The sequence below is a fragment of the Cervus elaphus genome, chromosome 21 (genome assembly GCF_910594005.1).
Source record: "Cervus elaphus chromosome 21, mCerEla1.1, whole genome shotgun sequence".
NCBI classification, from domain to species: Eukaryota; Metazoa; Chordata; class Mammalia; order Artiodactyla; family Cervidae; genus Cervus; species Cervus elaphus.
The window spans coordinates 74,334,852-74,349,194 of record NC_057835.1 but is presented as its reverse complement, the minus strand read 5'-3'; the positions used below and the strand labels follow the sequence as shown (position 1 = coordinate 74,349,194).

The following is a 14,343-nucleotide window of genomic DNA, read 5'->3' as shown; positions in this document are numbered from 1 at the left end:
ATTGGGAAAGACCCTAATGCTGGGAAAGATTGAAGCGGGGAGAAGAGGGAGAGAGAGGATGAGATGGTTGGATGGCATCACTGAGTCAATGGACATCAGTTTGTGCAAACTCTGGGAGACAGTAAAGGACAGGGAAGTCTGGTGTGCTGCAGTTCATGCAACCAGAAAGAGCTGGACACAGCTCAGTGATTGAACAGATGAACTGAAAAAACAGTGGAAAACTACTCAGGTTCCCTGTCCTCCCAGCTTTGGTCAACTCTGGATCAGGATTATAAGAAATAATGAGTATGAAACAGACCATGTCTCAAAACATTTCTACTGAAAATGGCTTTATAACTATGAAAGGCAGAATAAACAAATCCACTCAAGGTTTCTACTTTATGGTGGTTAAGAGTTTTATGCCATCCTAGGATAAAAAATACTTTTATTAAAATATACCACTCTAAATGTATACCTACTTTTAGAACAATGTAATTCTCAAATTGTTCTTTTTTTGGTTCAATATATATTCTACTCACTGTTTTCTATCCCACTTCATGCATATTTTGTAATTTTTAAGCCTTTCAAATAGGTTAACCCACAGAATATTAGTCACTTTTAAGGCAGTAATATCAGTAATTACTTAATCTGGATAATCAACTTCATTGAAACATGACAGAATTACTCAATACAAATTTACCATATGTACACCCTGTTTTAATACTACCACACCTATAATGCTTTCCCTAAAAATGTTCAATATTTAACTCATAGTACAGTTAGTATTAAGATATGTTTTCCCTACACTCTGAGTACGGATAGGCACCCTCGACCAAGGAAGGTGAGCATGGCAGCAAGTACTGTTCAGTCTTGGGTAACAAATACACACACACTGCCCACGTATTTACTCAATTACTGCGCCACTGCACCACCCCCAGACGAAGGCAGCCTGCAACGTATGGTAGCCTATTTGTGCTCTAGCAAGCAATCCTGGTCTAAAATGTCTAGGAAAAGTGTACATGCAAAAGTATGGGATCAGCTACAAACCAACAAGGACAATGTCATTCCAAGTACTAAGAAGAAAGTTTTATGGTGGCTGGAACAGGCCCTTAGGAAATAGTCATAGAAACAGGGTAGACATCAATAGGAAATTAAGATTGGTAAAAGTCATTTAACATTATGAAAGGCATCATAAACATTTCCATAGCCTGGGCAAATGACTAACTGCTATTTGACTGGCAGGTAGCATTTCATGATTTGGGGATGTTAGGAAAAAAACACACTGAAGATTGAGTGCCAATGTAAGACACCAAAATCATTTCTCCACAGGGCCTCTGCCACAGCCATAACCACCCTCATCTAGGGTCATTTATGAGCATTATCATTTTTAGAAACATGTCTCACCATTCCTCCTGAATTGCTCCCTCCCCTTGCAAATGACCCTAAATTCATTAAATTATAGAAGGGAAGAAAGAGAAGAGAAAAGGAAAATAAAACATAACCTTTTATTTTCTCAGGCACGCATGTGATTTAGGATACCAACTATCAACAGATTTTACTGATTTACCTTTAGAATTACCTATTTTAAACCTTCAGCTACCTTAGAAAATAGTTTGCAGTGATCACTTTGCCATTCAGAAGTACCAAGTTATAATTCAGTTGCTGAATCAGTTAACAGTTTATGTTCAACATATGAGAGGTTATTGGAATTCCTTAGTTTTAAATATCCTGTGGAGCAAGTATTCCACTTCTTTTAAGTTTTTCAGGTTAAAGACATGACCATTAAAAAAGTATATCCTAAGCAGTTTATTATTAACAGAATCAGCAATGTAAAATTTAAAAACCAACTAGCGTTATTCTGACCATCATTCTGGTACACTAAGTGGCTTGTGTTTGAAACAAAATTCCATCACTGAAGTCATCAACTTAGTATCATTATTCGTGAGGTCCTCATTAAACCTCTCATTTTCTCTGCACAGGGTGACTGGTTTTGAACAGCAAGGATTTACCATGTACCTCAGAATTTACCTGTATCAACCTAACAGATACTTAGCAACTTTCAGCATTCTAAAGACAGATCTACAAATGTAGATGTATATAAGCCATATCACCTTTCCTAAGAATAGTTCCAATCAGTATTGCACGTTAACATATGCATACTGGTATACGCTAATAGCCTCCACCACTCAGCTCAGTTACAGCAATGGTAAATAAGAGTAGATACTGAATTATATAGCTTCTCAAGGAAGGAAATGCTTTATAGTCATAAGCTTGATCCTACCATGGGAAAGTCTTCTTAGAAAGGTTTGCAACTGGTTACAAAGTACATACAAGGAGAGTATGGTGGCTCTGAACAAATCCACAAACTCACTTCTGAACATAAACTCAAAATATACATTCTAATGACAGAGATTTGGTTCTATTATTTTCACAAACCAAAGTACAGATTTCAATGTATTTCACAAATCACATGATCAAATGAAAATGGACATGAAAACATTTAGTAAATTATTACGTACATGTTTTTAAAAGGGGGTGTGTTGCTGTTTAAAAATAATTCATGAGACAAAACTTGGCAAAGAGTAAACAAAATCATTAATAATAAATCATAAAATGTGGAAAACTAAGAAAATGGTCCAAAGAATTAAAAACAGCACATATCTTTCAAAAGGTTTGAAATAACTGTATTGCATGCTTTTAAAAATATGCATAAAGCAACTTTAACTATACTTAAATGATTTGAGAAATAAAAAAATCCAATATATATATTATTTATATATATATGTAAATATATATATTTAAGAAATCCAACATGTAATATATATATTAATATATACTCTATGACTGGAGGTGATATTAGGGCAACATAAAAAGGATCCCATAGAAATTTGTTGCTGCCAGATATCTGGCATGTGGAGTTAAAATGGAATGAATATAACATTGTACACTTTTTGTACAATACAGCATGTTTTGTACAATTTATAGACAGCACATATGTTAATAAAAAACCAGCAACCAAATGCAGCTGTCAAATAGCATGACTATAAGGGATAGCAGTTTATGTGGAGGCTGGAAATGATGAACAAAAGGAAAACTGCAGTTTTAGATTAATGTTTTAAAAATAGTAAATCCATACTATTTTAAGTAAAAATGGATGATTTTATTATATAAAATCATGTTGGCAGAATATAGAAAAATTACGTCTCTTTTACCTTTACATATTTAAGTACTAGGCAAAATGCAACAGTTGGAACTCATGACAAACTACCAAAAGTTTTTCATTTGGCAAAATTATTCAAGTTACAAAATGCCAAAGTAAGTAAATGCACTTCAAAATACATGGAGTGTAATACAAGTGTATGAAAGTAGTGATCTTAAATTATTAATTTCTTTATAAAAAAGCTAAACAAACAGAAAGCACAAGATAAATATTTTCAAGTTAGACAAGAATAAATCAAATCATTGTTTATTAGGATAATTATTAAAGAACCTAAACAAGTAATTAGGATTTAAAAAAGAATAATAACATTTCAATGGTATTTTTCTATCAATAAAAGAAGGAAAGATTTGTAGGTCAGTTGACTGCTATAGACCCAGGTCCCTACAAAATCATCTGGACTATACCAAGAAGAACTTGGTATAGACATAAAAACAAACTTCACTGTTATTCAAAGGTGAGAAAACTTATACATTATGAAGGAAAGGGAAATAATTATACCTGCAACAGGGCAAAAATTTATATACTAAAATGATTAAATGCATCCTTAGCATAAAATTAAAATAACTGCTTCTAAATAATTCTTTTGCACTTTAGTAAATCAGGGCAAAGAATTTACCCTAATGAAAAGGCAAATGGGAGGTCTCTGATAAAGTGGCACCTTCATAGCTAAAAAATAGATACCTACCAGAAAATCTGCATTCATATCGATAATCTCCACTGTAAAATAAACTATTAAGATCACAATTAAGCTACTTTAAAAATATAAGGTGATAAATGAATGTCATATGAATCGTATACCAAATTATTATATTCTATACACATAAGTACTATTAATAAATACACTCAATTCATTCTACAGGAAAAAGAACTGAGACTTAATTTCACATTTCAGAATTCCTGAGTCTTATCAGAGGAAAACAAGTAGCAAAAAACAAACAAAATAAGCCTACTCTATAGTAGGGCAAATATATAATACAAATCTGGGCATCAAGTTAACATTACTTACAGTTTTAAAGCTGAAGACTATGGGGACAAATATATGTGTACTTCAACAGAATTATAAACCTGATTTTAAAGCTTAATTTTTTAGATAGGCATATTTTGATCAAACAAGGCCACCAGAGTGACATCTTCAGTGATTGCAAGCCCACCACTTTAAAGGAATAACATCTTTATTTCAAAGCCTAATAATGAATACAAAAAGAAAAGAAGTTTATTTTAATAAAATTTTCAGTAAGACTGTAATAGGACAGCCCTTTGATGGAAGACCTAAGGAGGCTAAAACCAATGACGTGAAATTAGAACACAAGTTCTAATTTGAGCCACTACGCATTAAATAATTTCCCTTTTGCTTTGCATATTACACAGCAAAAATAAAAAAGGTATCTTAAGAGCACTTCAGTCCCACAATGTAGGATTTAAACTTGTGTGTATAGGTGTAACAATTTGATCCTTGCAAAAATACATTTAAACAAAAGTTCATGTCTATTTTCTAACTAGTAAGGAAAAGGACAGCAAAGTGGTTCCAACTAAAACATTAAAAAAAACAAAACAAGACATCATCTATCCTTTCTGGGAACACTACAAAAGCAAAGAGCATCCAATAATATACATTAAAATTGCATACTTTTACTCATCTTTATAAGCAGGAAAGACACATACAGCTATTCATAGTCTTTATAAATAAAGACACTAAGCAGAAAAATATTTGGATTATTTTTCTGTTCATAAGTACTCATAAAGAAAATAATGAAGAAAAAAAAAAAACAAAACCTAAAGTGCAGACTTATAGGCCACTAAGGGCATAATAAATGATAAAGAACTGCAGCCGAAATTGCATCTACATTTACACTTACATATCCAGAAAATGATTCCTGTTTTTAAAAAATGTGCAATTTAAAAACTAGTCATTTGTGTGTGTGCGTGTCTGTTTGTGTGTGTGTGTGCCATAATACAATTAAAACTTGCATCTCTGCCCACGAGTAAGGGAACTAACTGCCAGATCTCGGACAGGCTCTTGACAATCACACATTTCATTAGAATCATACAATATTGACTCCATCTCCAGAAAATGTCAGGGTCCTCTTGTAGAAAGGAGAGCCGCTGATATTTGGTTGATTGCCTTTGACCAGAGAGCTTTTCAGTTCCATTTCGCAAGCTACGATAGCGGCATTCAATTCCACTTGGGCTCGATGAACTACATAAAACATGAGGCCTATACTTATAATAATCTGTGGATGAAAATAAAAATTACAGTTAACAATGCTTTACATAGTAAAAGGGGAGAACTTTCTAAGTCAATAAATAGTCTTAGAAATGTTTCAAACAGGATATTTATAATAATCTGTGAATAAAAATAAAACATTACAGTTAATAATGTTTTACATAGTAGAAAGGCAGAACATTTATTTCTAAGCCAATAAATATCGTCAGAAATGTTTCAAACAGGACAGTTTTCAAATACAGTAAGGTAATATTTTTAAGTAGTTTACACAAAGGTGTCACTCATTCCTTCTTTTGTCTTGGGTGTGGAGGGCCAAAACCTACAGGGTGTTCATAACACAGTGTCAGGTTAACACAAAGCAAGCATATGTCCCTTTTAGTCCATATTAAATGATGTTTGTTTGATACATGTCAAGCTTCTTTCTTTGTATCCAAAAGTTTCCTTCAAGGAATAAAAAAAAATATTTCTACAATAGAGATAAAGTTGGCTAAACTTTGTTAATGTAATTAATGTAGTATTACTTCTGTGCAAAACTATAAATGTCTGTAGGTATTTTTAAGTTGACTTAGAAACACTACTATTTGCAAATGACCTACCTGGTGCAGCTGAAATTAAAAATATTAAAACACTTGAAAAATGAAATGCCAATAAGCTTCAAAAGAAATTAACAAGAGACTGTGAACATGAAATTGTCTACATTTTTCAAAACAAAAACACAGGAACATGGTAAGGGGGAAAATTCCAGTAAAAGGAGTAGAAAAAGCATCACAGGCTCCAGCCTCAGTTCAGCCTCTGACTCAGTGACCTGATTCCAAGCGAGCCCCTTGAGGCCACGTGGGCTCCGCCGCCGCCCAGAAGCTGCGCTCCCTCTGCGCTTAAAGGCCCTGCACACGTTCAGCACAGTGACTGTGCGAGCAGTCTACGTCTTCTACGCAGCATTTATTCCACAGTTCATTTGTAAAGCAGTACTTCAGGGTTTGGAGCAAAATATTCTCAGTAGATGTTGTTTAATGTTTCAGCATGCTTTTAAAAGCTGCTCTAAGCATAGTGATCCTGAAATACAATACTGCTTCAATTAAGCCTATCTATATTTTTATGGGCGAAATACTCCAGGTACAAATGTTGAGGGTGGAGGGGGAAGGTGGTGACCTACCTCACACCGATGGTGAGGTAGGTTAAGGAGATGAGGGAACCTGGAACTTGTACAAGGGATGTACATTAAGTGAGTACCCATTAATACAATTCTAAGCAAAGTAGTTATTTTATCTTATTTTTTATGCTATAGGAGACAAAGATAATTAATTTTTCACCCTTATTTAAAATTTTTAAAAATATTTTGATTATAGTTGATTTACAGTGTTGCATTAGTTTCAGGTGTATATTCATTCTTTTTTAGATTCTTTTCTCACATAGGTGATCACAGAATACTGAGTAGAGTTTTCCGTGCTGTACCGTAGGTCCTGTTGGTTATCTACTTTTCTTTTTTGTTTGTGTATTCATCCCAAGCTCCTGATTTATCCCCTACTCATTTCCTCTTTTCTAACGGTAAGCTTGCTTTCAATGTCTGTAAGTCTGCTTCTGTTTCATAAATAAGTTCATTTCTATCTTTTTTAAAAAATTAAATTCCACATATGACTAATATATATTTGTCTCTGTCTGACTTACTTCACTTAGTACAATGATCTCTAGGTCCACTTATGTTGTTGAACACAGCATTATTTCATTCTTTGTATGGCTGAATAATACTTCAAGGTATATATGTACCACATTTTCTTTATCCAGCCCTCTGTCAATGGACATCTGGGTTGCTTCCATGTCTTGGCTATTGTAAAGAGTGCTGCAATGAATGGGTGCATGTATACTTTTGGATTATGGTTTTCTCTGTACATATGGCCAGGAATGGGATTGCTAGAGCATATGGTAGTTTTAAGTTTTTTAAGAAACCTCTATACTGTTTTCTGGGCTTTCCAGATGGCGCTAGTGGTAAAGAACTTGCCTGCCAATGCAGGAGACGTTAAGAGATTTGAGTTCAACCTCTGTGTCTGGAAGATCTCCTGGAGGAGGGCATGGCAACCCACTCCAGCATTCTTGCCTGGAGAATCCCATGGACAGCGGAGCCTGGTGGGCCATGGTCCACAGGGTCACAAAGAGTCAGACATGATGGAAGTGACTTAGCACGCATGTTGTTCTCCACAGTGGTTAGCAATTTACACTGCCAGCAGCACTGGAGAAGGGTTCCCTTCAAATCAGTTATTTTAAACGTAGGCCTTTAAATCTTGTCTTTGTTCTCTAACATGTTATCTCTCTGAAAAAGGTAAGTTTTACTTATTGAACACCCTAAGTCTGATACTATGTGGATAGTAATACCACAAAAAGAGATGGAATAATGTTAGTTACCTAGTTGGAGAAGGGTGTGTATGAGATGCTAAGTTCTGCTCTGGATATGGTGAATTTGAGGTGCCAATTAGATATACGAAGCAATTTAGTGAATGGGTCTAAAGCTATGGAAAGAAGACTAAGCTGAAGATGCATATCAGGGAGCCCGCATAATGTCCTTAATAACGGTAGCCACCACAGTAACTGCATTTTCCAAGAAGAAAAGTTTTCAGAGTGAGACTGAAACGCTTTGGCTAGAGTCTTGAAGAGGACCAAGTTAGGAGTGAAAGGAGGAGGTACTGATAAATGAGCCAGGAAAACAGTGAAAAAGCTCAAGATAGTGGTATCAAAGAAGCTAAGAGAAGAAAATGCTTTTAAAAAGCATAGTCAAGAGTCTTAGCTTGCTAAGATGAGACCTGGAAAGTGTATCTGATTTAGAGAAGGTTAGTGATGAAAGCTTGAGGGAAGGATTTGGCAAGGCCACAGAAAGTAATTTTAGAACTAGTGAAAAAGTTTTCCAGGTTCCCCGCAAGGGTGAGTTGGCTACATCTTTACATGGCATTTTCTCCACATGCCTTTCTGGAGCCCAGGGCTTGGAAATTTGTACTGACTCTTCCCAACAGCCCAGTGAAGTGTTAAAATAATACAAAACAAAAACTTTTTACAAAGTTTCCCTACTAAAACAAAAGAATCACACAGAAGTAGAAAGACGGTCTTATACAAGAAGGCACACAGAAAGTGATTTCTTCCACTGTTAACTGAAAAGCAGGCTGGGAGTATGAGCAGAACATAAGAAGGTTAGGAGATTTCGTAGCTGTAAATTGAGGGGTCTCCCATTTGAAGGCTTTTGATTTTTCTGTTAAGCAAGAAAGGTAATCTGTTGCGAATGAAGAAGGAAGTTGGGGCAGGAGGAAAAATTTGTGAGGGGAGTGTGGATAAGTTTGAAATATCATCAAGGAAAATGGGGAAATGGGAAGACAAAGGGAAGAGAGCATACAGCAGTGTTGAGAAACCAGCTGAAGGCTTGCAACCATGAATTAAATATCACCAGTCTGCTGGGGTGCGTTACTTCCCCAAAGGAGCAGGTGCAGTCAGATCAAAACTCCGATTTACCTAGGACTGGGTTTTGGTTGATGAATACATACAAAAACATACAGAAAAGACTAAGCTGACAAACCATGGAATCTGTGTTGGATTTCAATACAATAGAGTTGGGCCCTCCTCTGAATATCTACGTGGTACTGCTCTAATGTTATGGACACTTTGGATTCCCTTTGGGTGCCTTAGGTGGCTATACTGGGAGGCAAATTTGTGGCTTACTTCTACCAAGTATGAGGAACCTGATGATACTTACCCCTTCACACATCATAGCTCTGTCATGTCAAAGGGGCCTGCGTAACTCAATAAAGCCACGAGCCACGCCATGCGGGGTCTCTCAAGATGACAGGTGACAGTGAAGAGCTCTACCTGATGGTCCACTGGAGCAGGAAATAGCAAACCACTCCAGTATTCTTGCCAGGAGAACCCCATAAACAGTATGAAAAGACAAAAAGATATGAGATGAAAGATGAGCTCCCTGGGTTTGAAGGTGTCCAGTATGCTACTGGGAAGAGTAAAGGGCAATGAACTAGCTCCAGAAAGACTGAAGAGGCTAGCCAAAGCAGAAATGATGCTCAGCTGTGAATGTGTCTGGTGGTGAAAGTAAAGTCCAACACTACAAAGAACAATATTGCACAGAAACCTGGAATGCTTTATGACCCCATGAACTGTAGGCCATCAAGCTCCTCTGTCCATGGAAGTCTTCAGGCAAGAATCCTGGAGTAGGCAGACATTCCCTTCTGAAGGTGACCTACTTGACCCAAGGATTAAGCCTGGGTCACGTGCTCAGATTTTTTACCATCTGAGCCACCAGGGAAGCCCATTAGGTCAATGAATTAAGGTAAATTGGACATGGTCAAGTAGGAGATGACAAGAGTGAACATCACAACTTCGGAATCAGTGAACTAAAATGGAGGGGCATGGGCAAATTTAACTCAGGTGACCATTATATCTACTACTGTGAGCAGGAATTCCTTAGAAGAAATGGAGTGGCCCTCATAGTCAACAAAATAGTCCAAAATGCAGTACTGGGGTACAGTTTCAAAAACAACAGAATGATCTCAGTTTCCCAAGGCAAGCCATTCAACATCACAGCAATCAAAGTCTGTGCCCCAATCACTGAGGCTGAAGAAGCTGAAGCTGACCAATTCTATGAACACCTACTACACCTAGAATTAACACTAAAAAAGATGTCCTTTTCACCATAAGGGATTAGAATGCAAAAGTATGAAGTTAAGGCATATCTGGACAAACAGGCAAGGTTAAGGTTGGCCGTGGAGTACAAAATGAAGTAGGACAAAGGCGACCAGTCCTGTGAAGAGAACCTGCTGGTCACAGCACACACACTTTACATTCTATGTCTGGACATCATGAGATGGTCAATATCAGAATCAGACTAAGTATGTTTTTTGCAGCCAAAGATGCAGAGGCTCTATACAGTCAGCAAAAACAGGACCTGGAGCTGACTATGGCTCAGATCATGAGTTCCTTATTGCAAAATTCAGGCTTGAATTGAAGAAAAGTAGGGAAAACCACTAGGCCATTCAAGTATGACCTAAATCAAACCCCTCATGATTATACAGTGGTGGTAGTGAATAGATTCAAGGCATTAGATTTGGTAGACAGAGTACCTGAAGAATTATAGACAGAGGTTGGTGATACTGTATAGGAGGCAGCATCCAAAACCACCCCAAAGAAAAAGAAATGCAAGAAGGCAAAGTGGTTGTCTGGGGAGGCTTTACAAATTGCTGAGGAAATAACGGAAGGAAAAGCAACAGGAGAAAGGGAAAGATATCCCAGTGAATGCAGAGTTCCAGATAATAGCAGGGAGAGATAAGACCTCCTTAAATGAAGAGTGCAAAGAAACAGAGGAAAATAATAGTATCAGAAAGATTAGAGATCTCTTCAAGAAAATTAAGAGAAACCCAGGGAACATTTCATGCACAGATGGGCACAATAAAGGACAGAAATGGTATGGACCTAAAAGAAGCAGAAGATATTAAGAAGAGGTGGCAAGAATACACAGAAGAACTGTACAGAAAAGATCTTCATGATCCATTTAACCACGATGGTGTGATCCTCACCTAGAGCCAGACATCCTGGAACGCGAAGTCAAGTGGGTCTTAGGATGCATCGCTATGAACAAAGCTAGTGGAGACGATGGAATTCCAGTTGAGCTATTTCACATCCTAAAAGATGAGGCTGTGAAAGTGCTGCACTCAATATGCCAGCAAACTTGGAAAACTCAGCAGTGGCCACAGGACAGGAAAAGTCAGTTTTCATTCCAATCCCAAAGAAGGGCAATGTCAAAGAATGTTCAAACTACCGCACAATTGTACTCATCTCACATGCGAGCCAAGTAATGCTCAAAGTTCTCCAAGCCAGGCTTCAATAGTACATGAACTGTGAACCTCCAGATGTTCAAGCAGAGGAACTAGAGATCAAATTGCCAACATCCACTGCATCATCAAAAAAGCAAGAGAATTCCAGAAAAACATCTACTTCTGCTTTATTGATTACACCAAAGCCTTTGACTGTGTAGATCACAACAAACTGTGGAAAATTCTTCAAGAGAAGATCAGAATACCAGACCACCTTACCTGCCTCCTGAGAAATCTCTATGCAGGTCAAAAAGCAACAGTTAGAACCAGACATGGAACAACGGACTGGTTCCAAATTAGGAAAGGAGTAGATCAAGGCTGTATATTGTCACCCTGCTTATTTAACTTACATGCTGAGTACACCATATGAAATGCTGGGCTGAGTGAAGCACAAGCTGGAATCAAGATTGCCAGGAGATATGTCAATAACCTCAGATATGCAGATGACACCACCCTATGGCACAAAGCGAAGAAAAACTAAAGAGCCTCTTGATGAAAGTGAAAGAGGAGAGTGAAAATGTTGGCTTAAAACTCAACATTAAAAAAACTACGATCATGGCATCTGGTCCGGTCACTTCATGGCAAATAGATGGGGAAACAGTGGAAACAGTGGCAGACTATTTTTTTGGGCTCCAAAAGCACTGCAGATGGTGACTGCAGCCATAAAATTAAAAGTTGCTTGCTCCTTGGAAGAAAAGCGCTGACCAGCCTAGACAGCATATTAAAAAGCAGAGACATTACTTTGCCGACAAAAGTCCATCTAGTCAAAGCTACAGCTTTTCCAGTAGTCATGTATGGATGTTGACAGTTGGACTATAAAGAAAGCTGAGCACCGAAGAATTGATACTTATGAACTGTGGTGTTGGAGAAGACTCTTGAGAGTACCTTGGACTGCAAGGAGATCCAGTCAATCCTAAAGGAAATCAGTCCTGAATATTCATTGAAAGGACTGATGCTGCAGCTGAAACTCCAATACTTGGGCCACCTGATGTAAAGGACTGACTCATTGGAAAAGACCCTGACGCTGGGAAAGATGGAAGGCAGGAGGAGAAGAGGATGACAGAGGATGAGATGGTTGGATGGCATCACCGATTCAATGGACGTGAGTTTGAGCAAGCTCTGGGAGTTGGTGATGGACAGGGAGGCCTGGTGTGCTGCAGTCCATGGAGTCACAAAGAGTCAGACACGACTGAGCAACTGAACTGACTGACTGACATAACACACAGAAAGTTTAATATGTGATTAGCATGCTACATTAATAAAAATAAACCAACTATAACAAACACTCTAAACCTAGAGCAGGTTATCTTTTAGAAAATGTAGCTGTGAAGAAAAAAACAGTAAAGGAAAATAAAAACTGATTTCCTGAATATCATAAATATTACAAAATTTATGTTAAAGCAAGTCTTCTGACAAGCTTATTTATAGTTTAATGTAAATATTCCTGGGCTCATTTTGTTTACTAAATTTGTACTGCATAAGCACAAAGAAAATTAACTCTAACTTTATCATGGTATTTTTGAAACAATATAGTGCCTCAAAAATTTGAGAATAATAGCATTAACAGTAAATTTGTAATGTGATACCATATACTCAAAGACAGTATAAATTAAAACTCACAGTTCAGGAGATCACTAAGTCAGCTATCTACCTGGTATTATTTGCTCAGTAGACTTATGAGCATGGTCTCTAGAACCAACTGCCTTTGTTCAAATCCTGATTCTACCCCCTGCACAAATTACTATCTAATGGTGTGCTGGTAAACACACACCTCTTATCTTAGGGATCAGAGATGGCAGGCTTGATTTAGAACACTTGCCATTTCCATAATTGTAAATACCCTCTGTCATGACCAATTTCAAGCTACCATTGTAACATTACTGAATACAAAATTGGCTCGTGGTAATAGATAATAAAAGTATATACCTACTAAGCTTTTGGTAGGCATTAAATGAGCTTAAACATGTGGCATATAAAGCATTCAATAAATATTAGCTATCATCATCATCACCATCTTACTAAATGATCAAAAATATAATTTTATATTTTGGCAAATCCTAGGAATGAAATGTATTACAAGCAAATGAAGTTTTAACTCTTCCGGCATGTAATTTAAGGCACTGAATAAATCTGCCTACGTAGCAGGATTTTCCTCTTTTATCAATCTCTTATATGAAATTATATGTACCTCAAACTACATTATAATTTGCATACTAGTACTAATCTACTTACAAATATTATTTAAACTTGCAATAGAATAATATTTTTACTTTATATAAAGAAATAGTTTCTAAAAAAATCTGTTTATAGCAAATTGTACTAGAAAGAAATTTACACTGCCAGTATAATAATTAAAAAATTTCAATAGAATAGTTCAGTATCTTCAAAATTTAAAGATATACAGTAACTAAGATTAAAAACCCAACTTCATCAAATCTCATTAAAATTACCTTTGGAAACACAGTATTAACAGTCAGTCAGTTCAGTCGCTCAGTCGTGTCTGACTCTTTGCGACCCCATGAACCGCAGTACGCTGGGCCTCCCTGTCCATCACCAACTCCCAGAGTTTACTAAACTCATGCCCATCGAGTCAGTGATGCCATCCAGCCATCTCACCCTCTGTCGTCCCCTTCTCCTCCTGCCCCCAATCCCTCCCAGCATCAGGGTCTTTTCCAATGAATCAACTTTTCGCATGAGGTGGCCAAAGGACTGGAGTTTCAGCTTCAGCATCAGTCCTTCCAGTGAACACCCAGGACTTATCTCCTTTAGGATGGACTGGTGGGATCTCCTTGCAGTCCAAGGAACTCTCAAGAGTCTTCTCCAACACCACAGTTCAAAAGCATCAATTCTTCGGACTCAGCTTTCTTCACAGTCCAACTCTCACATCCATACATGACCATTGAAAAAACCATAGCCTTGACTAGATGGACCTTTGTTGGCAGAGTAATGTCTCTGCTTTTTAATATGCTGTCTAGGTTGGTCATAACTTTCCTTCCAAGGAGTAAGTGTCTTTTAATTTCATGGCTGCAGCCACCATCTGCAGTGATTTTGGAGCCCAAAAAAAT

At 37.1% G+C, this 14,343-nt stretch overlaps 1 protein-coding gene across 1 annotated transcript in view; it reads right to left on the bottom strand.

Annotated features, from left to right (window-relative positions):
• Nucleotides 1–1,470: 1,470 nt before the first annotated feature.
• The window catches only part of TMEM64 (transmembrane protein 64), a 29,197-nt gene continuing 16,324 nt past the window's right edge, over nt 1,471–14,343 (bottom strand). Inside the window, exon 3 of the mRNA XM_043880011.1 lies at nt 1,471–5,430. Within this exon, the coding sequence (XP_043735946.1) occupies nt 5,242–5,430 (189 nt within the window). The 3' untranslated portion in view covers nt 1,471–5,241. The remainder of the gene's footprint in view (nt 5,431–14,343) is intronic.